The sequence below is a fragment of the Lasioglossum baleicum genome, chromosome 12 (genome assembly GCF_051020765.1).
Source record: "Lasioglossum baleicum chromosome 12, iyLasBale1, whole genome shotgun sequence".
In the NCBI taxonomy this organism is placed as follows: Eukaryota; Metazoa; Arthropoda; class Insecta; order Hymenoptera; family Halictidae; genus Lasioglossum; species Lasioglossum baleicum.
Window position 1 is genome coordinate 15984012 of NC_134940.1, and position 23562 is coordinate 16007573.

Consider the following 23562-nt stretch of genomic DNA (forward strand, 5'->3'; position numbering starts at 1 on the left):
GTGTTCAGGTCGGTGCGGAAAGATTTCAGAGAACGTTTTCGTTGCAAAATGAAAATTTCGATAGGAGTTGTTTAGATCGGTGATGGTTCTTTCGAGAAATCAGAACGACTGGTGAATATGCAGAGAGATATCTGTGATGGTATGCGGCACGCTTGCGAGAATGGGAAGTGTTTCAAAAATACTAAAGTATAGTGAAAGGAATATATAGTTGTTGTGTGTGCGGTGCATGGCATAGGAATGGTATCTCCGTCCAAAATCCAACATCAAGAGCAGAAGCAGCCACCGAGAGAAAATAAATTCACCAAACAGTCACGTACGTCTACATAGCATATGCGTATTAAAGTTTCTCGGCACGCACGTACGCCGTTCGTGGAATCAAGTCTTTCATCGACCGTCTCTCCCCTTTCGTGTACATTACACTAGCGTACTCGTGTAAAACTATTGCTATACCTCGTCCCAACACGTAAACGTACCTATTTACTTGTTCCTTGACATTTATACGGTGACCTCATCGTACGATACAACCATTCAGTCTATTGAAAATGTTACTTTTCTTATTGTCTTGCATCCTTCTTCAACGACGCATCGTTTCGTTATCACCAGACCACGGATTTTAATTACTGGTTAACCTGACATTAACAGAGATGCAGCATCTGCGTTTAATAACTAACAAATAATCGCGTTGTATATTTGTTCGTTTCGGTTCGCGAAACCATTATTCCCTTTCGAAAGGAGAACGTAAATAATAATTTTTCTTCATTTTATTTTATGAAACCGATACGATAAGCACTATCTGTTAACCTATCATACGTTACGTGTATGCTTAATCGTGCAAGAATTTTCCTGTCTGGCACCTGCACCGTCGCTAAGACATTTTTCTGATATTTTAGATGTTCGTGTTCGGAAAGATAATAAACCGTTAGAGGGAAAAACTTTTTACTTGGATATAAAAAACCATGCGACCACAGCCAAAATAGAAGCGAAAATCAAAGATTTGGGTGGAGTAAGTATTCGCTTCAGATGTAGATCGTCTTTCCGAAACAATTCTCGGTTTCAGATATCTTTATTTTCATATCGTTGAATCATCGCCTACAACGAGCTACATAAGTCGAGTGCATTGCAAGCCTCTTTTCGTTAACGAACCACGGATCCACGGACCACAAACTCCCTCCTAGCGTTCCATCTGACCGTCTCCTCCTCTCCCCCCACCTTTATATATATCTCTCTCTCATGGTTGTCTGCTTTCTCCTCTTCCTTCCTTTCAACCCGTTCATTTGTATATCTTGTTGCCGTTTATTCTACGCGCGAAGCGTGGGTGCACGCACAGCGTTACTACATACACAAAAAAAGAAAACACATTCTTCTAGAACGCAGTGTGCCGGTCATCGAAAGCGAAACGATATCTATCGAAGTTTGACAGTACCGAATACGAAAATGCAGCGGTTCCGTAAATTGTCAGTTCCTCGGAAAATATTTCCGACTCAGCTGTATCGAATTCGATACTATCGGAAATAAATAACTCGCGTGCACTGCCGAGTCAAGAGTCGGACCGTATTTAACGCGATCAATGATTAACATTTACCGATGGCAATTAACCTACAAATTTGTTATCTTTCGGAAACTTCACTACATACATAAATACATCGTATTATCGTCTATTTCGGGCACTACTTATTTTTTAACTGGAAAAACCATGCGATATCATCGAACCTGTAGAAAGATGCATCGACAAATATTTGAAATAGATATTTCAGGGACGTAAATCTCTATTATTCTGCAATAAAAGACCCGAATTTGTAGTACGACCCAATAGTTCTCTGTTGACAAACAATCGGTGAAAAACCGGGTCGTGCTCGCGCCATCTTTAGGACAGCTCGAGAAGTAGAACGAAGTGGACCGGATTCGTCATCATCGGTTGTTGTGTTGTTGCGTGGTGGGTCGTCGAAGGGGGGAAAAAAGCGAAAAAATGGACGTGGAAACCGAGCGAAAATCGCTTTTCACGTATCCAGGGAAAGTCTGTTGTTCGGTTCGCTGCGGCGTTCGCTGTCCTCGGGCGAACAGAAACGCAAAGCGCCGCCTCCAGGCTCGTCTGCCAAGCTGTTAACGGCGAATGGCCATTTTGTGCGTGACAGTTCTCCCCCGCGAGTAACGATCTCGCAGCGCGTCCCAGCGCTCTTTTCCTTTATCTCTTTACTTTCGTTTGACCGGCCGAGAAACGTCTCGAGAAACTTCCCCCAACGGTACCGTTCCTCGCGAGTCATATTTCGAAAGGTGTCCGCAGTTTACTTTACGATATTCGATGATACGCGGACCGATAAACAGTGTCGTTCGAGGAAGTTGTTTTGTGCTGATGGTTTCGTGCATTTCAATACCGTTTGACAGTAACCGAGCGTAAACTCGACGCGACAACCTCGACTACCGCGGTGATTCGGCTCGTAGTATACTCTCGCGTCGGCGTTCCGATCGAAACATCGTTGAATTATTCGTTTCGTTCGATCCCACGTGTTTCGTTATTGTTCTGGTTCTCCGCGACTTCGACGTATTATTAGAACGGCGGTGTGCAACAATGCGGCGACCATTGTTCACTGCACGAACGTTTCTATCAGCACGCGCGTAACTCGCGCTTCTGTGAAATCGCTTGATAGGCGCGCTCGATCGCTACGCTTCTCGAGAGGAACACGAGACCGCCTTGACGTCAGCATACCGCCGATCTAAACGTGTGCCCGTGCGTCCGTCAACGAGTCAGTTATTATCACTGTGTGTCCACACTTTCTGCACATCCTTTTCCATGCACAGCTGCCGACGTACTTCGCGTAAGTTGGCCCCCTGTCATTTTCGATAACCGTTCGCTCCCTCGCTCATGCCTCTTCTTTTTCCCTTATCAAAAAGTTTCTACATCGTTCATCTACTATTTTTTCGAACTTTCTAAAATCTCGATTGTTCTTTTTAGGTGATCGAATTATTTTTAGTACAAAACGTAACTCTGGTAGTTAGCGACAGGGTCAACAAGTCGGGTGACATCAACTTCGAGAAATATAAATGGGGTTGTGCCAGCGGAGGCAGCGGGGGACCTCCCTCGCTGAGGAGTTTAGAAACTCCGACTCCCGTGGCAACTCCTCAAACGCCGTATTTTAGTCCCGACTGTGCTCTGTCTAACTCAACTTCTCTGAGGGGTCCAACTACCCAAAGATCTGTAAGTATTCTGTTCGTGGAGAATGTTGTTTCTGTGTTATATTTGTTCGTTAACCTTCTGTTTCGCCTGGACTTGTTGCAGAAATCGCGAGTGGATGCAATGTTGGAACGTGCTCTGATACAGCCACAACAGTGTTCCGTGGATCCACTTTACAACGCCCAAAATTGGGGAATTCCTATTTGGGCGATCGATAAACTCCAAACTTGGCTTGATAGAATCTATTCCTCTGTTAGAGATACAGATCCTTTGAAACGATCGAAGCAGTCTTGTCAGCAGAGTTCGACGAAGGATTTAAAGGTCAGGCATCTCAAGGGACCTTATATCAAATTCGAGGCTTTTCGGAGGTACGTTTTCCTCAGGGAGTACAGTGAAATTGCTAGTAACAGTTTGTATCAGATTTCCAACTGTATCCAGGAACACAAGGCCCGTCTTCGTTGAACTACCTGTGTGGCCGACGTTAAATTTTTCTGGGCCATTAGGCTCCTGTCCTTTCAACACAAAAAGACGAGAAAAACCAGAGAAATTACGAGCAGACGTAAAGGAAAATAGGGAGAGAATTCAACCGGTCAAAGAAGAGGAGGTAGGTCGATATAACGCGATGCGTGTTACAATATAAAGTACAGTAAATGGTACAGGCGATAATATTGTGAATAACGAACAGGACAAAGAGATGACTCGGCGACCACGGACGACTGGCACTCGTGCTCGCAGAACTGAACAATTAGCTTCTGGTTATTGTGAAATTTGTCGTATCAGTTACCGGGATCTTAGCAAACATGTGCAAAGCGACCAACATCTCAACTTTGTGCGGAATAATGACAATTTTTTATCCTTGGATAATCTGATCAACGCAGGAGCCAACGTTGAAGCATTTCTAAAATTGAACAGAACAAAGGATATAGAGTACGTATATATAAGTAATCACGTTTTTATTGTATCCAATTTTTTCAAGAATCATTTGATTAACCTTTTTTCCTTTCTATTCTGTTCAACAGAAAAGACTGCAACTTGTTTTCCAATGGAGATCGTAATCTTCATGACATAGTACTGCCAGAAGGGAAAGTAAGTAGAAACTCGAAAAGTTTAGGGGATTTCGAGGTCGATGATATAAAGATGGTGCAGTGCAATGGCGCGCGCAGGAATCTCAATTTAAGATTAAGTTCGCCACACAATTTACGTACTCGCGCGAAACACGAAAGCGGACACTTGCTACGGTCGAAAGGTAGCCCGTGGCACGAGGTCGAGAAAACGGAGAAGATCTACGACAAATTCGAGGGGTACACCATAAAGAAACGAGCGAAGGGAACGATATGGATAGAGGAGGACGATCCAGAGGATGAGTTGATGCGTGAGCAGGTGCTGAACCAGTCGAAACAGAACGAGTTCAAGATCGATACGTTCACAGCGGCGAAACGTTTACAGCTGAAAGAGAAACGCGACAACGAGAAAGACTGTGGCATAGCGTGCGACAAGCAAGACGATGTCGATAACCAGGATTTACAGAGAACGATACCTTGCAGTAACGAACAAAACAACAGTGTGAGTTTAGGATACGTCAAACAGGATCGGGATTCTGTGCAGTACAGAAATCACGATCAAACGAACGGTAGTGTACAACTTAGTTATAACGAAAATACTTTGAGTGTAAACGAGAACGGTTGTAACAATTCCTGCAGAACGTCTAGAGGCGAGATCGTGAAAGGGTTGAACGGTAAACTGCCGGTCGAGAATGTCGCATCGAATGTAAAAAAGATTTCCCAGGTATGCGACAACGTCGACGCTGACGCTGACGTTTTGTGTAACGGTCACGTCATAAAAGATGACGCGAAAGTAGAGACGTTAAAACCGAGATATTTCAAATCGGGCAGACGGGGGGGTAGGGGGTTCAGGGGACGACACAGGCTATCGGTCGAGGAGCGTTTGATCGAGGACAACCGTGCGTATTACAAAGTGGAAGTGTTAGGTAGTAAGTTGCGCTCAAGTGTGGTATCGAACAATAATTCGCAGTGTACGGTGCAGAAGGATGTCGACGACGAGGAGAAGAAAGAAGTGCCATCCAGCGAGAAGCCGGTAGTTGTACGGTTTAAGCGCGTGAGGAAATCCGAATTATCGTTGCTCAGCGACGAGGCAGAGTCGTTTATGTTCGGCGAGCCGAGGCGAGACGACTCGAGCGAGGCGAGCGACGACGAGCAAAGCAGCGTGTTGCCGAGGGAGACCGAGAGCGATTACAACGACACCATCAGTTCCGCGTGTCCCAGTTCATCCATAGACTGTAGTACGCCCATCAAAACGGAGCCAATCGAGGAGGACTCGCAGGACTCGCTGAGTCTGGGTCGAGCTAGGAAAAGAAGACGAACGCAAGCCGAGGCGCTCATCAAGGACAACGAGAATTATTACAAGTTCGAGACACCTGGGAGCAGACTGAGGTATCAGGCGCCTTTGACAGGGATCAAAGAGCCCTCGGTCGTCGAGGAGACGACGAGGCCAGCCATCCAAGAGCAAGATGAGGTTGTCGAGAAAGTACAAGCCGATGAGCAAGAGAGAGTATATCCGTCCAAACCTTCGCCGGAAGTGGAGAAGATGCAGTTCTCCTTTGAAGCTGTACCGAAGTCTGAGCCGTGGTATCAGACGTATCAGCGGCAAGACGAGGGGGCTGAATTCTGGCATTATTTCAGTGAAGGTGACTCGCAAAAACCGTTTCTTTTACCTTATGAGATTGACAATTTTCATGAAGTTCTAACGAAGAATCTGAATCGAAGCGACAGCAGGAGGAAAGGTCGTGGCCGAAGCAGCGGTTGCGTCGGACGATCGCCAAGGAAAAGTCCACGGTGCCACGCGTCCACCTTGGCCATCATGTCGACGATCATTAGGAAGCGGGAGCAGCAGCAGCAACAGCCTTCGAATTTGTATACGATAGAGGAGAGCCAGTCCGTTGGCTCGCAAACTAGTAACACTCCCGGGCCGGACCAGAAAGCTGAGGTGAAGACGGACCTGGACGATGACCTGAAGGAGATGGTAAAGACGATCGACGAGATGCTGAACGCGAACGATACCATAGAACTAGAGGACTCCTTCGAGCCTGACGTCGCGCAAATAGAACAGAATCCTCTGGACGAGCCGAGTATCCCAAAAGGCCCGCCGTCAAACTTGCTCGAGTTGCTGGAGAATTGTCACGAGCTAGCGAACTGTTTGGAGAACTCCTCGTGCGCCAGCTCGGAGTGCGGCGAAGTGAGCGTCGAGTCGCCATCGAAACGCAGGAAAAAACGAAAAAATCGTACAGGTTGGCCCGGCATCAAGATGAAAAAGAAACTCCAAGCGAAACAAGTGGTTGACACCGATTGCGATCGGGGGAATTTGTCGGAGAAGAATGTCGGGCAGAACGAGACCAGCTGCGATGTACGGGACCAGAACGCTCTCGACAGACTAGCGGAGGAGGGGACGAGCGTCCGGATATCATCCACCGTTGCTGATATCTCGCGGGACACAGAGCAATCGAGCGGCCTTGACCATCAGCATCATCATCATCATCAAGAGGAGGACGACGGATGCTTATGCAAAACGTACATTGAGAACACCAGTTGCTGGGACGCGCGACATGACGGGGAAGAGAAGAGCGACGCGAGCATGGAGGCCATCGACAATTCGGTTTTGCATACGAAGACGAGCACAGAGACCACCTGTACGGAATCGTTGACGCCTGCCAGCGCCGGCGGTGTTTGTACCGAGTCCGAGAGGAATTTTCTGATAAACAAAGATTTCGCGTTCAAGAAGGATCTGTCGGAGATCGAAGAGATATCGGAGAACGACCCTGGAAACGACGAGAATCACGTATTCGGGAAGGATGTTAATCTTCTCGCGGAACGGCGAGTTTTCGTCTCGAAGGCGACCATGAAGAAGCGTCAACGAGACAACACGTCCACGGAGACGTGCGAGTCGCGTGCAGAACTCGAGAACCTGTGCAGGAAGGAGACCGAGTCCGGAATAGTCGCAAGGAACCATCATAACGCGAATGGATTGCCGAGGAAACGCAGTCCGCAGAAACTCCATCCCGAAGATCCGGACCCCGAGATGGAGCATCGCAACAACGTGTACAGAGGTGGCAAGGTCGGTAGAGGGCCCGGCAGGAGGCGGATTCATTCGAGAAAGCGAGCGAGAAGGAACAACATGTCTTCCGACACCGCGTACGAGGAGAACGAGAACTGCAAGGAGGAAGCCTACTTGAACATTACGTGCAAGAAGCAACAGAGCTTGAGAGGCGTGAAACGGCGAGCCGAACACGCTGTATCGTCCGAGACGACGCAGAACTCGGAGATAGAGTGCGCGTTATCGGGCCGCGTAAGTCCGGCCTTGATGGCGACTTCGGAACTCGAGCAGAGACGTTCGAGTATCGAGTTCCAGCCGGTCGTTCGAATGATGAAGATCGACGAACAAGTAGACATGGACCACAGTATTCTTTCGGTGACGATCGCGAGCAACAGACGGTTAAGAAGTTCCAGTTCACCGCGGTCGAACGTACAGCCGCCGAAAAAACGTTTAAAAACGGGCCGCGGTCAGTTCGGCCGATGGTTGAAGAGTAGCTGAAATAATCCTCGACGAAAGAGGTTGTGCTGTATAGTTTAAATTTCGAGACCGAGACACACACACACACACACACTCACAGATTTTCCACGGGATCTCGCTGGTTGAAATTTACTCTGTATACGGCGAGTCGCCCAACGCGATGATTTGGAATTATATACGTCAATCAGTTTTATTAGTAATTTTAAATCGTCGCGTTCGGCGACACTCCCTGTACGCCCTGCAACTGTACATTATGTATAAAACATTATTTGTGTACGTAGAGAATAGTATTTAACGCTATTGGCACCCATCGATAGAATTTTATTAATATTCTTCATAGTGTCTTTTCCGATACTGGGTTCGATCGAGAACCCCTGTACATTCTTTAAATATATGCAGTCTTTGCGTTCTCGAACGAGACGTTCCCGTCGTTTGTATGTATTCACTGTGTTTGTAAAAGACTTGTCATCATTTTGATTTGCACGGTTCAACGCGCGCAAAGTATCTTTAGTGCGAGACAGATGATTTTTCGTTCGCGAAAGCAATTTCCTGGAATCACGCGAGACTGCATACAAAGCTTTATCGTAGCGTATTGACCATGTTCTGTTACAAAACGCGCATCATTGTATGTAACATTAATTATTAAATTCCCTCTTGGAGGGTCCACCTAAATATTTTATTTCGAAGAAAAATAATTGTAAGCCTTTCATGATTACAAAAAAAGAGATGACTATTAAAGATATGAATTTTCCATTAAAACTGAAAGAAAATCGCTTGTACATGCATTTTCCTGTCCTTTTATTCATTCCCAATGGTTTTACAATATTTCTTTTTTTTTATACATTTTCGGTAATTATTTAATATACAGAACTTGATTAAATTATTTGAGATTTTCACGTTTCTCGAACTCTTCTTTCAACGTTGCCAATTTCTTTTGCTTCTGTTTCTTTTTCAAGCTATCCAGTTTCATAAGCGTTTCTTCTTGATTTCTTATGGAATTGTCAGCGTTAATTAAATCGTCTAATTTCGTCAACATATTCGTTCTGGCTATTTCTCTATTTTTAAATAGGCTTCTAGTTTCATGACATTTTACAACTAATCCAGTCGGTTTGTGCTTCAAAATGACCGCATTGCTCGTTTTATTCGTGGCTTGACCACCAGGTCCAGATCCTCTCACGAATTGTTCTTCGAGATCATTTTCGTCCATTTTAGGCACATTTGAATAGTCTAAGAAGCGTTTATAAGATTTATGACGTATTTGATTACTATAGTTTAAAGGTCCCATTAGTTCCCTGTTGTTTTTACAACATAACTCAGCATTTCTGTGAGTCAACGAGGATATGTAAATAACCAACTTATGAATGAAATAATAATTGTTTAATGAATGCTTAATCATTTTTACTACAGTACAATTATAAACTTCGGTTCCTCATAACTATTAATTATACAACACGTTGATCCGACAAAAGCTTTTGCCCTTTCTGAAAAAAAATATATTTATTTAAATTCCTTAGGTTTTAGGTTAAGCGAAATATATTTAAATAGAAGCCATTAAATTCCAGTGGAACAACTTGACGCAATACAAATTATTCAACAAATTAGTAGACCGCATCAACAAGAATGATTAAAGTTAATGCTTACCTGAAATTGAAAATTTATCTCGTGCTCATCAGTCAATTGTTTATTTTCTCTAAAACCATGACGAATTCTAGCTCGGAAATATAGTTTATCCGTATATTTCAAATTTCCACCGTATCGCAATAAGTCTTTATACAATCTTAGAACCATCAGTCTCATTTTGTATTTTTGTCTTTAAATTATTACATGTATTCATTATCACTCGAATCGTGAGTAATAAGCACCTTAAGAGGTTAGGTTTAGCGCCATGTTGCAGCAAATAAGTATATATACATGCATGTGTGAACGATTCACACAAACATGAATATGCATACATATTAGTTACTTGTTGTTCTACTAGAGATACAGAAAAAAATGATAGAATAAATTAAACGTTCATGTATAAAGTAATAGTTTATTAAAAAAATTTATACTCCAAGCGAAAATGGTTTTAAAAATATTTCATTTTATAAATATGATCTTCTAGATTAATTCAATAATTATGGAACAGTTGCCCTTAAAATTCTTGAAATTCCATCTCGTATATTTTTTGTAGTAACCCCAGCGGTTCAAATTCTTTCGTGTTTTCTATTATGAGCTCATCTATCAGTTTATCGGATATCCTGCTCCAAAAATTGGTGTTAGTACAAATTTCAAAGACAAGCCTTATTTTGTGTTCTTACCATGCTACGATATCCCATGGTTTATTCTGTGTATTGCTAGAATACATTGGTTTCAATTGACACACTTTTTTATACTCGTTTCTATATGCTAAAATTCTGTGTTCAGTTTCCTTCGAAATGAAAAGTTTCAATTTATGTTTGGTATTTGGATGCGATGCTTTACTGTCACCGAGTATCTAAAAATTAATCGTAATCTTTGTTTAAGGAAGAATTGAATACCAGGATGGCCCGAATATTCAATCGCATTACTTACATTTATCGTAATCTCGTCTGCTTGACACGAAACATCGCATTGTCTTGCGTTAGAATTTTTATCCGTGGACGACATACAAATCAATTGTACGTTGTTATTGTGCTTCTGAATTTCAGACAAGCTATCACAATATGGAAAATATTTGTTCTTATTTTACCTAAGCGAGACGAATTTTTATTATTATGCTTTATTTACCTATTCTCTGTAAAATATTTACAACCACCATCCGTTAAAGGTGCTCGAGTATCAGAATCTTTAGGGGATTGATACTTTTGTAGAAACTGCACTAGCGTTTCCATAGATGTTTCAGACAGAGGCTGTGTTTGCAAGTCAGTCTTCTATGAAAAATGTGACAAACGAGTTAGTACACGGTGTGAGCACTCAAATAGTCTGCGAACACAGTACTTGGTCCTACCTTTTGTGTTATGAGAGTCATTAAATCGCTAATCACAGGAACTAGAGTAGACAAGTGTTCTTTAGTAATCGTAGTTACTTTCTTTACTATATCATCGTCATTTAACGTATTTTTCACTCTAGTATCTGTTTCTTTATCTTTCGCGTTCCTAGGCTTCCATATTTCAATGAACGACTTCTTTTCCAATCCTCCAGACTGTTCTACTTTCGTCGCATTACTATGTTTGGTTTGAATTTCTAGATTACTATCCTATTTCACAAAATTACTTTCTTTTTAAACTTATTCTAATTCGTTTCTGTATATTATTGATATATCTTACATTCTCGGAGTCGATCGGCACTTCGTCCATCATAGTTTTAATATCATCGTCTTTCAAATACTTCATCTTTTTCGTACAATCGATCACAACGGTGTCTTGTGAAGACGATGTGTGCGTAGCAGGACTAGGATATAGTAATTCTGGCATTGTAAAGTGCTGAATGTGCACGCTTTTCGTGTCCATCATTTTACATTTTCTCTCTCTGTGATACCCTGAAAAATTGATAAACTTATGTATTCGAGATGCTTCAAATAACATGTGTACTAATCGATAATGTGCAAGTTCCAATACTTTTTTCTCTTATATCTGTGCCTTTCCTTTGACTAGCTTTAGGTACATCTATACTGTACATGCTTAGTCGACTAGATAAATTCTTTTTTTTATTTAACTGCCTTCCATTTTGCAAAGACGTTCTCGCAGGAGCCACTGCGGGTTCGACATGCTTGCGTCTTGCAGATTGCTCTTTAGATTCCAAATTCAGTTTTAATTTAGACAAGACAGTATCGATGTCGTCTTGAGGATCTTTTTCCTGTAACAGAAAATTTTCCTGAAGGGTGTTACTCCCAAATTGTTAGAATTACTTTTGTTTAATATGTATTATTACCGGCGAGGCATTTACGTCCCCTGAACAGAAATAATTGGCCGTAATCTCAATTTTATTGCAAATGTCTTTCAAGTCGCTAACGATCTGTAATGCATTTTGAAGCTTCGTAGGATAACCCTCGTGGATAGAATTAGGTATGTGTTTGCTATAGGCATTCAATGCTTGTATTAACAATTGATAAGCAGCGATCAATTTTTGCTTGATCATGTCTTGATGGAACGTGACATTTCTATGATACAGCTTTGTTCTGCTAGATGCAGCATCAATATGCCCATGGATGCTCGTCACAAGCCTGTTAAGATTATACAGGTAATTTCTCGAAAACCTAACGGCAAACTCCATGGTCTGTTGTTGTCTTCTTTTCAGATCGTTATTTCCATCTGGCAAAGGAATTCTACGTAATCTAAACGAAATTTCGTTCAGCAATGTAGATATTTTCCTCTGCATTGAAAGAAGCTTGTGTATCATAAGTGGATCCGCTTGTACACGAACAGTATCAGTTCTAATATTGCTCAAATTCGAGTCTGAATCTGAGTCGTCCTCGAAACGGTTAGTCGCGCGAAGTAGTTGATCGGTATAATGTTTTTTATGTATAATAGAAGAATCCGATACAGACTTTTTGGTTCTTGATTTTGTTATTTTCTTGGATGTTTTACAGTCTTGATAATCAGTGGTATTATTTGCTTGCGATATCGGAATCAAAATATTAGAGTCGCATGCAGCTTTATGTATTGCTGGCATCTTTTGTCTTGGAGAACAGTTCTGTATACTGCTCGGCTAGAATTTAAACAATCATGTGAACGTTATCTTTTCATTAATTGTGATAATAAGTAACTGAAAATTGTAAAAATACTTACTTCTACACTTGCAACATTGTCAGTTTTATTATTCAATTTACAGTTACAAATTCCTTTGTTTCGTTCAGGAAGAGCATCTTCTTGTAGCCTCTTAAGTTCTCTATCTACATCTTGCATATTTTCTTGTATGAGATCTTTAACGCTCTGCATAGGCAGGTTAATATCTTTTTCGGAAAATCTTAAATTATGAAACTCCTGTTCCTTAACGAACGAGGTCCAGATGCGCTCTTCGTCCTCCTTGCATCGTTGCCTCTGTACACTTTTCAGTATGTGCTTAAAATGACTTTCTGGCGTATACTATAATAAACAGCATTTTATATTAATGTGTTGACATGTACGCACGCACTTACGCAATATACATATATATATATGTATAAAAATACCTTAAATTTATAATCTTCACCCATTTCAAAAGATAGAACATGTTCTCTATCTTTATTATTTATCTCATCGCATTTCTTACTGTCTATCAAATAAGCCATTTTTCTTTTTTCGTTACGTCGAAGATTCAAAACATTATTTAAACAATTTTTTTTACGTCTAACAACGTTTCAAAGACCAAATATTAAAGTACGCGCAAATTCTACAAAAATCAGATACGGGCTTACTTTCCTTCGGACGGTAACACGAAGGAAATTAAAAAAAAAGAGCACTTTCCTTTTAGTTTTGAACAGGAGTTAAATTGGCAATGAATTGTCGATGTTTCAATAGCGTAATATATTCAGAGTACTCGGTAATCGAAATCTGAACGTTCGTTTTTACAATTCGTGGACATATATATATATTGTGTGCTATAATATGCATGTGTGCACGATCTGCAGTGTTTGTTTATATTAGCAGAGAGTATATATATTAGTTATCAAAAAATATTGTCATATCCAATGTCTAAGGAATGCTTCTAATTTGACATAGATTTATTGACAATGATTTAAAAAAATAAGAAATAATTAGAAAATCATGTTTGCTTGCTTGTGTTATCACAGACGAGATTTTCGTTGATTCTTGTCTGTAGTGTTATCAAAGAAACAACTAATACATATATTGGCAAAGTTTTACCGATGTATCGTACGTTAATAAACGCAAGATCGACAGAAAATATGGGCGCGGCTGTGGTATGCTAAATATATGATATTGTTTGCTATTGTTATTGTTATTGGATCAATACAACAGAGTGCTTGACCAGAGACCAGAGGCGAAACTCTTGTTGGAATTGGAACCTGTTGGAACCTAATCCTAAACTGGGGAAGCTTGGTTACCGTTGTCGCGCTTCTTTACCGGCAAAATCTTCATTGCCGACGTTGCGTTAAAAATACTGGAAAGCGCGGGAATATTCGAAACGTAAAACAGATCTTGACCTATTTTCGGAAGACTGTGTTCAAGAAATATAAGCAGTTTCATGAACTGAATTATACTTAAAAAGTGACTTTCATTGAATCATGTATATCAGTGAATATCTTCGCACGTTTACATGAATGTTAATACTTCTATTTGTGCAGTTACACTATCTTATTAAAAAATTTCTACGGGAACGCACGCGCGTTCGATAGGTGTTATTGGTCGTTGAATTTTTAGAATACAATTTGCGCACGCATGCGAACTCTGGCCAGTCTGGCCGAGTATTCTGTATCAATACTCCCGCTTGTGAGTGCTTGTGAGGACATACAAAACACAGGTCGTCCTGCGAACAGGTACTGTTCTGCGTATCCAAATGTATCCAAACAGGAAACACCTGACGATCTACATATATTTTACGCGCTAATTTTCAAACTTCTAGAGCTAACTGCACTGATGCCAATGTTTCTATTCCTCGATCACGCTACCGTAATGTTCATTCGCGTTCTTTGGATCGTATGTGGAATTCGTACTCTCCCCTATGCTCAGCCAAGGTCGGAGATCTTTGAAATCGTATCAGAACAATTAATCGCTAAAATTCGATGTCCACCATTGTTGCTAAAGTATTAACCAATCCTTGGTTGGTGTGAAATGACGTCAAAAAATCCAGGCGCAGAATCACGCTCCTCGAAGACCTTGGTGATCGTGTGTCCTGTCGAATTTTCAGCTGTCATTTCGCACTGCTGATCACTGTCATTCGGCGAAGTGTCGAAGGAACCTTTGTCATTCTGGGGTAGTATCATTTATTTTCTGACATTGCGTATCTTTTCTGTTATCTCGCCTTTCATCGAAACGTGTCTCTCTGTCGAGGAACGCTTTCGCTTATTCAGTGTCGGATTACGATGCTGCGAGGCGAGACGATCTTCATTTCTACGAGATAACGTCATTGTTTTAGCGGTAACAGAATCATTTCGTACTATTGGAAAATTAATTTTTACGTTGTCTTTCTAGATATTTGAAAGCGCGATCGCCTTCTCGAGGGAATTTTCTCCGTTTCGTTCGGCTGCGTTTAGCACCCAACATTTTATCTATATAAACCTCTGGTGAATATTTATGTTTTATCTACTCGACTAAGTATTAAACTATCAAGAATGGCATCCGAAGTGCTAGTTAAATTGCCGAAAGTACCAACGGTATCGACGGTCCCGAAAGTACCCTTTCCTCAAGTAAGAACAATATTTTTTCTCTTTGTTTCAATGATATTGTAAAAACTTTGAATAATCTAATATACGTTGTTTCTAAGGGAAAGAAACCACCATCAGATATAGTAGCTCAGTTAGAACAAAACATGAAATTCTTGCAAGAACAACATCAAACAACACTGGTTGCTCTACACGAAGAAGTAGATTCTCTTCGTCAAAGGAACAGAGGTAAATCATTATACTTCTAACATAATATAACATATTATACGTCTAATAACATGTTATAATTTTTTGTTTCCCTACAGATTTACAGTTTCAATTAGTATTTTCGAAAGGACCTGCTTTTGTGCCTAGTAGTCCTTCATCCCCCGAAGATAATGGAACTGGGTTTGCGAAACCAAAGGTGTTATTATGGTTTTGAACAATAAGAATATAAAAGATTAGTAGACAGCGGATCTTTATGCAAAATTAAAATTTTCTACTTGAATTGCAACAATTATTGAACATAATATAACAGTATTTTTAAATTCTTCCAATGTTTTTACTGTTTTAAATCACACCTACTCATTTTCCTCATTAATGCATAAAATCCGCTCTCTAAAGATTAGATATACATGATTCGTTTCTCTTTTAGGATAGCCCAGGATGCGTGAATGTCGCACCGTTGCAGGTCGAACTATTGCAGAAAGATTTGCAAGATATTAAAATATCTTTGCAGGAGGCTAAGACACAAAATCAGTACTTGTCCGAGATCGTTGAGCAACAGAAAAAGTTAGTAATCGCGATTGATACGGTAAAATACGCTTGTCGCTCGTTAACGCAAAAAGAGTTCTATTTACTGCAGGAAATTGGATTCGTCGGCAGAACAAAAAGCAAGTAAACAATCGGTAACGGATGTTGGTATTCAAGTCGATTGTTTTAGACTGAATCAGACCGACGAGGCCGACTTGCGATGTGTAGAATCGATGGTAAAACAATTAATGAAACAGATTATAGATCAAAGGAAAGAAATTGAAAAGTTAAAAGAAGTATTAGAAAATGCAGCAAGTGTTAATAAAGGTGCTCGTTCTCGCGATAGTAACAACGGTCACCATAATCGCGGATCACCAACGAGTTCCACGCAGGAACAAATGCCTCACAAGTTTCCGCCTTTGCAAAGCCAGAGTTATTGGCATCGTCGGACGCCTAGGTAAACCGTAATCGTACCGATTATGTTATTGTCTCGTGATTTCATCCCGAATTCGTCTGATTTCAGAAATGGCAGAAATCGGCACGATAAACAAGATCATCAGCCGGAAGTGGACTTTACGGTGTTACCGCAACTTGAAAATATGTACCGCAATTACTGTCGCGATAAAATCGATAAAATTCGCCGAAATTATTGGCTTCATACGTCACAGAAAGATCGAAGAGATACCGATAACAGTCACCATCATCACCACCAACATCAACATCATCATCACCATAACAATCATAACAATCATAATAACCACAATAATTATCATGATCACCGACGGGATTACAAGGATAGAAATCCGAAGGATCATCAGAAAGAATTCGTTGATTCCGCGGAAGGATCGAGAGAAACAGATAAATCGACGGCTAGTAAACCATAAAGATAGAAACAGTCTGCAAAATAATATTAGACGCGCGGCAGACGCGTTTTGTTCTATACATCTGAATACAGGTGATCGTAAGGAACATTTCAATAGCGATATATTTGTTAATAAGAGAATAATCTACTTTTTCTTCTACCTATTTAAAACTAATAATTAATGTTAATTACATACGTACAGCTTGCCATAGAGATAGCGGTAATATTGAATTGAGATTATACGATCTTTAATGTGGAAATCTAGTCGAATTTTACTCATTAGTAGACTACCGTTGTAAAGGTAGAATATCTGTGCTTTACGAGTCAGTGGCAATTAGTAAATACAATTACTTGGCGCTATCACAAATTCAAAGAAAGAGTGTGAGATTGTTTCATTTTTCACTGAAAGAAACAATAACGTACTTCTTTTTTTAAGGAATAGTCGCATCGTGATCATGATGATAACAACAATGATGATGATGATGATGAATGATGGCGGTGAGGATGTTGACGATGATTACAATAAAAAGAAAAATACGACCAATATTTATATGATGTTAGTTTCTCAGGCTTAAATGGACCAATGCTTAATTAAGCTTAATGTGCGCGCAAATTTCAGTACGTTGTGTATACGTGTATTCAATTTTTACTTACAGGTTACTGAATATTATTTATTGTGATATTATAATAGATTTCGTATGCATAGTTTTACAGATGACGTTAGCATATCGGTGTATGATCAAGCTGTCGTCGATGTTACATCCAAATATTTTCTCAGTTCTCTCTCTAACAATTTACATATTACGTTCCGATCTGTATATAGAGGCGCAAACGAAAAACTTATTATAATTGTAAAAAACCATTTAATTAAACACATTTTCTCTCTACTCCTCATCAACTGCATTTATATTTTTCGGGACGGCGGCATACGCAGGCATACGGCACGACGGCACGACGCGGCGGCGAACGACCTGGAACGACCGCGCTGGCGCTAGTGGTGAGCGTCACTGGCGGCAACTCAAACTTCAAATTCATGTCGGGCGAAGATATTTTGTTTTCTGGTTCGGTAAAGTCAAAACGTCGACGTTGCAAACTTCAAAGGGGAGTTTTTTAAGATAAAAGTCCTGTACCGAACCGAAACAATCTGTTCCGGACAAAAAGACTCCAGGACGTGTCCCACGAGTTAGAAAATATACAGAAGTACACTTGTCATACATTCGTTTTTCATAATCAAATCATATCAATTTCTTAAAATTCTGCGAGTCGCTCAAAGTGCCACATTTTCTTGCATTTTCTCGAGAATCGTACTTTACTGGGGCTAAAAGCGCCGCGCATGCGCGAGAAAAGTTGCACCCGCTGGCATCACTGATTGGTCCATCTTGTGGCGACGGCGAGCGCTCAGCGCGGGCGAGCGTATTTAGTTCGAGGAGTTCAGGCCAATTCAGCCCATTCAGCCTGGTTCAGCCAAATTCAGCCGCCACAAAAGAATGACAGTTGCGCGTTTTGAAAACTGTGGGGGTTAGGGAAATCGCGCGAGTATGCTGCATGACATGAAATTGAAATGTACACAGAGAAATTAAGGTAAAATAATTTGTTGCTTGGAGATGCGGCAAATATATATATATATCTAGACTGCGAAATAAACATTGTTTTCTTACGCCGTTATTTGACAAATAGTCGTTTTGTGAAGTGTTTTATCAGATTTTGACACAAAGAAATAAGTGACTTGTACGAATATCTTCAATACAAAAGGATATCATCAAATGCGATAAATATTCTGTAATTTGTGTAAATAATCGGCACGAGTTTCTCCAAATGGATCGTATCTCAGAGGTAATTGTTCATATCCATTATCGAATCGAATTGTCGCTATTCAGTAAACAGTTTATTCGAATCCGTACAGGTGAAATTCTCTGATTTACAAAATGACGAACGGTACAAGAAGTTGGAACGAGCATTGAAGCTGTCTTATCTTAAGAAAGGAGTTAGACTCGACGAGTCGTGGCCTTCATCCATGTCGCCTAGCATGTCCAGTATCAATGTGGATGCGTCTGATGTAAATAGTAATGTTCCAGAACCTCGTGCCTCTAGAACTGGCAGCGTAATCGTTTCCTCCAGTAATAACCTCAGGAATGTAGTATTGAAAAAGGATGTGAAGAATAGTCATCAAACTATGTGCACATCTAGCGTTAAAGACTTTAATAGTACAAATGGTTTACAAGAAGATTATTTTATGATGCCGCCTCCTAGATCTAATTTTATATGCAGTGCTTCTAATAAAGCAAACAGCACACCGTTGCCTAATGTACCGAGAACTATGCCAGTGTTTCAGAGTAAATGCGCAAACAAACAATCCCCTAGCAAAACTTATTCTAGTTCTCTGCAAATCAGTCCTAATAATGCAGCACAACATGCGAAAAATAGGATTAGAATCTTTACCAGATGGAAAGTAGCGTTAAACGAACAGGGACAATTGGTTATTGTAGGAACAATAAATGGGTAAGTCTACGCGAAATATGTGTACAAATTATTCTATATATTAACTTTACTTTAATATTGCAGTAGGCAGCTTGCTAGAAGCAAGCCTATTGTAAGGACACTGACACCGACTAAGATTCAGTCTTTATGCAACCATGTATACCAATTGGAAGGCATTATCGTTGACAATGAGTGTGGTAAATATTTTTTAATGTCAAAGTCGGTTTCTGAACTTTAAGAACTTTTAGTTACCGAAACGGAACAAATTAAAAATCTACAGCTTGTCAAATCTAGCTGTGCGGCTGAATGTGCCCCGCAAGGGGAAATGACCCCGCTGCGCAATGGTAAATAGGCGAAACTTCGCAACGATAGAGAACTGATCGTCACCTGTCAAACGATGCACGTGACGACAGTTCAGTTAAAAAGTGAAGTGACACAAGTGTATCCACACAAACATATAAACAGTTGTTTTGTATGTTTACTGCTGTAAGAAATAATGGACAGTACAAACTTTTGACGAGGTGTGTACCTTACCGTTCATATGTTGCATCCTTCTCTCGTCGAGTGCGGTCTTTGTTTTTGTTTGCGCTGAGTTTTGGTCAACCGCACAGCTAGATTTGACAAGCTGTACTTTTGTATTTGTGTGAAGTGTATTTTGCAATGCTTCGACACTAACATTGATTACTTTGTAGAATTACCAGATTATGTCCGAGGTAAGTTTTATAACGGATTTCCGGACGACTGGAAGAATGTTCATCAGATTTGGCGTATGTACAAACAACAAGGATCCAGGCCAACGTTTCGCTGGCCCACTCCACTCGCAGACAGCGACGATGGCTTACTAACCGAAGCAACGGATTTCACGTTCGCATCAATAGAAAGCACGAATACATCTACAACGAATTCGTTCGCCGATTTACAAATGCATAGAAACAAGGAGAACTTGAATGTGCCGAGTCTTAACATAAACAAAAATAATCAACAGAACACGGATAAGGAACAATCTAAGGAATCGGCGACTGCAGTTGCAGAGTATTCTTACCAGGACAACAAAATAAATAAATTGAAAGACACATTTGATATCATTGTTAATAATATAGCGGATAAGAGTTATCCTCAAGAGTTTGTTAGTAAAATTGTTGAAATGTTTGACTCTTTAAATTACTTCGTGTCGTACGGATCGAGTAAGGAGAACGAATCTAACATAGAAAGTTCGACATTGGAACACGACAAAAGCGTATCGCAAGAACAGAGGAAAGATGTGAGAAATGATAAATCAACTCCTTCGAACAATGGTATCGACTTTAATAAGAGTAAATGTAAGAACACTGATATACACCCAGGTAAAAGTACTGCTTCTAATTCATTAAATTCGAAAAATCCCGCGAAAACTAATAATTGTACAGATCAAGATAGTTCTAACAGCGAAAGTGAAGTTTATATCGGAATTCCGAAAATACCTGCAGAGCGAATATTACGAGAAAGAGAAACATTAATGAAGACTTATAAACGTAAGGCAAGACCAACGAAACTTTTGCGACGACATTGTGATGTCTCGGCAAAGAAGCAAACTTCGTCGATCAACACTGAAAATATTAATCGCATGTACCATGACGATTCCAGCGTCAGTATTATCAGAAATCTAACAGATTTTTCAGAAGTGGAGACTGTGACAAATTCGAAGGTAGAAAATAACGTTAATAAGGATGTAAATCTCGTTACGAAAGAAATGAATCCTCGTGAAATGAAAGAACTCGTTCAAGAAAATCCAACGACTCTTTATAAACTAACAGAAAATTGTTCCGACATTTCTAATGTAAACAAAAGCAATACGCGTGAAATTAATGAAACCTTAGAAAATGAGAATGCAGTTTCAAAAACAAGTCTTCGGAAAAAAACTTCGGACAAACAAAGCTACGATGTTCTGAATAATAATTATCAAGCTTCGAGTAACACGTCCAAGCCTATTGTGCTTAGTTCTGTACCTGTGGACATGAAAATAATGTATAAAGAAGGTAAGCAAGCGAGAAACGTTGACAGAGATAGCAAAGGATCGGAGAAAGAGGTACAACATTTGAAAACGAATAAAAAGTCGCCTGCAAAAACGCCTAACGCTCTACGGAACATTGATTCGGACGTGTCAATCTATAGTGTTCTAGAAGAACGTGAAGGATCAAGAAAATTGATACAGCTGGATCACGCACGTATTTGTAGAGACAAACAGGACAATGGTATCAAAGCTAAAAAATTATCCGACTGGTCTCCAAAGCTTATACGTGAGCCTGAATTGTGTTTATGTTTTGTGGGACAATTACGGAAGTAAGTGTTTCGATATACACTACTGTACATACAAAAGAAAGAAGTGTCCAGTATACTTGTAAGATATAATGACAAACAATATCTTTATGTAAAAATTGTATTGTACAATGATTGATTTATTGCATTTAAAGTATTAGATAATCCGCAATAATTCTCAGAACTATTCAATTAAACAGCAGAATCCTTTTTCAAAACTTACTGTGTTCCTATTTGATTTTTTACGCTTTTCTATTAAATACGGCCGGGTGCTTCTTTCTTTTCCATAGCAGTGTACGTCCTGTTAACCAATAGTGCGTTGCATTAATATTTAACGTATTGATATGAATGCGTAGCGATGCTGATCAAGTTGTTAATAGAAGATTCCAAACGGACGCTGTACTTCGTCGAGTGTCACTGAGTATGATCGAGACGATAAGTCACAAGTTCTACGAGCTAGTTGGTGATTTCAATAATCACAAATATGGTAAGAAATTCTAATGCTCTGTGTATGTCAAATAAATATAGTAGAATTGATTCGAAATTATTGTTGCGTATACAGTGGTACCGAAACAGTTACTGTCTCAATGCCGTTACGGATGTCCCACAAGAATAAATTTGTTTTGCAAGACGTGGAAATCATTGCAAAGTAACAGTAAAACCGAGGACGAACCAGGTACAACAGATATTCGTATGAGCTCGAAAGGCAGGAAAATTATGCGACCGTTAAGTTATTGGACTGGTAAAATATATAAATCACCTGTTTTTCAAAGGACCAACAGTCGAGCAAAATAACACATGTTCTTCTTTGTCTTCAGGTGAGCGTTTATCGATGAAACAAAACCATTCGGTGTATTCACCTGGTTTTGATCAAGACTCTGCGACGGAAAGTATGAGTAAAAAGTCTACTAACAGTAAACATGTGAAAGAAACGAGGAAACAGCAAAACATTTCGGACCAGGAAAACGATTACAAAGAATTGAAGGTGCGTCTGTCGTTACTTTTTATGAGTTTTAATTTCTCGTAAATGTTACGTTGTAAAGTGTTTTTATATTTTACATAGCAGAGCCCGAACAAGAATAATAAGAGTATCGTAAATGGTATGGAAAAAGTTGAAGCTGCTAAACTCGATGTAGTAAGAAGAAAAAATAAGAAGAGACCCGAACCGCGACTATCGAGTTCAAGCGACACTCCTGACGGTAAAAGCTCTCCCATAAAAAAGGTAATATATTTCTTCTTTCTTTTGTACAAGCTCTTTCTTCCTTTTCGAATACATATATATGTGTGTGTGTGTGTGTTTCACGCTTAATTTTGCAGAAACAAAGATTTATGGAGAATCTACAGAAACCCTATACAAGTGACGATGAAGAAGAAAGCCCAAGAAAACTGGTAAATGATTCAGTGCTCCAGATTTGATCAGTCTAGCAAGGATATAATTGCTCATTATTCGTTCTTACAGCGTAAAAATTCCTTGGAGAACGAAGAAACTAAACGGAAAACAAGATCAAATGCTAAACCGGTTATGTCACCAGTTCGTGTTAAGAAAATGTAATTTTCGGAAGTATTGGTTTGTGTAATTTTGTTTGATACAATGTTGGCTATTGTTAATGCTAAGCGTACGTGTTTAGATCGACGAATCGATACTCGTCTTCAGCTGGGAATCGTTACAACGAAAGTTACCGTTTCTGCAGAAATAAATCTGGGTTCATAGAAGATGACACGTTGTCCGAGGATCAAGAATCTTATGTACAATAAAGAATTGCTCGTGGTTACCCCTTGCCGTATTTTCTTCACAGTTACAGTGATTAAAAAAATGTCGCAGGAGAGAAAATAAAATTTACACTTTTTGCATGGCTACATTTATTTTAATGCTTAAATATTGATTAAAAACGAATCAAATTTTATTTCATTTAAAAAGAACGTCGCAATGTTCGTCATATTTGTTAGACTTTGTTTAAAATCCTCATCACGAGTGTGACTAGTTAAAATACGGTAAGGGGTTAAAATATTTTCATTCGTATGAACGAACATATCTATTATAACTATGACTGAAGAGAAATAATTTTTAACAATGTTTTAAAGTTTTATATGTATTTCGCTACATTCGTAAATAAAACCTCCCCAAAAAGAGATTCTGCATACATGTTGGTCAGAGAAATG

General features: G+C 39.9%; 6 protein-coding genes across 15 annotated transcripts; 3 read left to right on the top strand and 3 right to left on the bottom strand.

Annotated features, from left to right (window-relative positions):
• The first annotated feature begins 7 nt into the window (after positions 1–7).
• On the top strand, positions 8–8254 carry LOC143214057 (uncharacterized). 3 transcript variants are annotated; one of them, XM_076434607.1, is made up of 7 exons: positions 8–313; positions 891–1003; positions 2951–3193; positions 3275–3537; positions 3608–3773; positions 3855–4096; positions 4189–8254. In XM_076434607.1, exons 1-7 carry the CDS (start codon positions 238–240, stop codon positions 7772–7774), a joined length of 4689 nt encoding a protein of 1562 aa, XP_076290722.1. In that variant the 5' UTR covers positions 8–237; the 3' UTR covers positions 7775–8254. The 3 variants fall into 3 exon arrangements, with proteins under 3 accessions (XP_076290722.1, XP_076290723.1, XP_076290724.1); XM_076434608.1 differs by lacking the exons at positions 8–313; positions 891–1003 and adding an exon at positions 1010–2813; XM_076434609.1 differs by lacking the exons at positions 8–313; positions 891–1003 and adding an exon at positions 1010–2741.
• A 279-nt stretch (positions 8255–8533) lies between these two features.
• Positions 8534–9149, bottom strand: LOC143214071 (mitochondrial translation release factor in rescue). The gene has a single exon (XM_076434646.1). The coding sequence runs from the start codon at positions 9147–9149 to the stop codon at positions 8634–8636; it is 516 nt and encodes a 171-aa protein (XP_076290761.1). The 3' UTR covers positions 8534–8633.
• LOC143214073 (mitochondrial ribosome and complex I assembly factor AltMIEF1-like) lies at positions 9109–9690 on the bottom strand. The gene is made up of 2 exons (XM_076434648.1): positions 9395–9690; positions 9109–9234 (listed from the first exon to the last, which is right to left on the bottom strand). The coding sequence occupies exons 1-2, from the start codon at positions 9548–9550 to the stop codon at positions 9196–9198; spliced, it is 195 nt and encodes a 64-aa protein (XP_076290763.1). The 5' UTR covers positions 9551–9690; the 3' UTR covers positions 9109–9195.
• Positions 9691–9771: 81 nt separating this feature from the next.
• Positions 9772–13705, bottom strand: LOC143214062 (uncharacterized). 3 transcript variants are annotated; one of them, XM_076434621.1, is made up of 10 exons: positions 12885–13705; positions 12502–12798; positions 11645–12421; positions 11332–11569; positions 11041–11252; positions 10722–10970; positions 10502–10641; positions 10307–10427; positions 10054–10229; positions 9772–9993 (listed from the first exon to the last, which is right to left on the bottom strand). In XM_076434621.1, exons 1-10 carry the CDS (start codon positions 12981–12983, stop codon positions 9888–9890), a joined length of 2415 nt encoding a protein of 804 aa, XP_076290736.1. In that variant the 5' UTR covers positions 12984–13705; the 3' UTR covers positions 9772–9887. The 3 variants fall into 3 exon arrangements, 2 of the variants coding, with proteins under 2 accessions (XP_076290736.1, XP_076290735.1); XM_076434620.1 differs by having other exon boundaries at positions 10502–10644; positions 12885–13702; XR_013010090.1 differs by lacking the exon at positions 9772–9993 and having other exon boundaries at positions 10089–10229; positions 10307–10411; positions 10502–10644; positions 12885–13703.
• Positions 13702–16793, top strand: LOC143214068 (uncharacterized). Of its 3 annotated transcripts, none has more exons than XM_076434639.1 (8): positions 13702–14189; positions 14276–14626; positions 14845–15059; positions 15137–15263; positions 15341–15438; positions 15670–15806; positions 15880–16224; positions 16291–16793. In XM_076434639.1, the coding sequence occupies exons 3-8, from the start codon at positions 14985–14987 to the stop codon at positions 16649–16651; spliced, it is 1143 nt and encodes a 380-aa protein (XP_076290754.1). In that variant the 5' UTR covers positions 13702–14189; positions 14276–14626; positions 14845–14984; the 3' UTR covers positions 16652–16793. The 3 variants fall into 3 exon arrangements, with proteins under 3 accessions (XP_076290754.1, XP_076290755.1, XP_076290756.1); XM_076434640.1 differs by having other exon boundaries at positions 14276–14387; XM_076434641.1 differs by lacking the exon at positions 14276–14626.
• Positions 16794–18053: 1260 nt separating this feature from the next.
• On the top strand, positions 18054–23474 carry LOC143214059 (uncharacterized). 4 transcript variants are annotated; one of them, XM_076434614.1, is made up of 12 exons: positions 18054–18210; positions 18320–18462; positions 18533–19128; positions 19192–19304; positions 19800–21426; positions 21759–21889; positions 21965–22144; positions 22221–22387; positions 22466–22624; positions 22720–22791; positions 22862–22950; positions 23031–23474. In XM_076434614.1, the coding sequence occupies exons 2-12, from the start codon at positions 18445–18447 to the stop codon at positions 23155–23157; spliced, it is 3279 nt and encodes a 1092-aa protein (XP_076290729.1). In that variant the 5' UTR covers positions 18054–18210; positions 18320–18444; the 3' UTR covers positions 23158–23474. The 4 variants fall into 4 exon arrangements, with proteins under 4 accessions (XP_076290729.1, XP_076290731.1, XP_076290728.1 ...); XM_076434616.1 differs by having other exon boundaries at positions 18054–18462; positions 23018–23474; XM_076434613.1 differs by having other exon boundaries at positions 18054–18462.
• Positions 23475–23562: the final 88 nt, after the last annotated feature.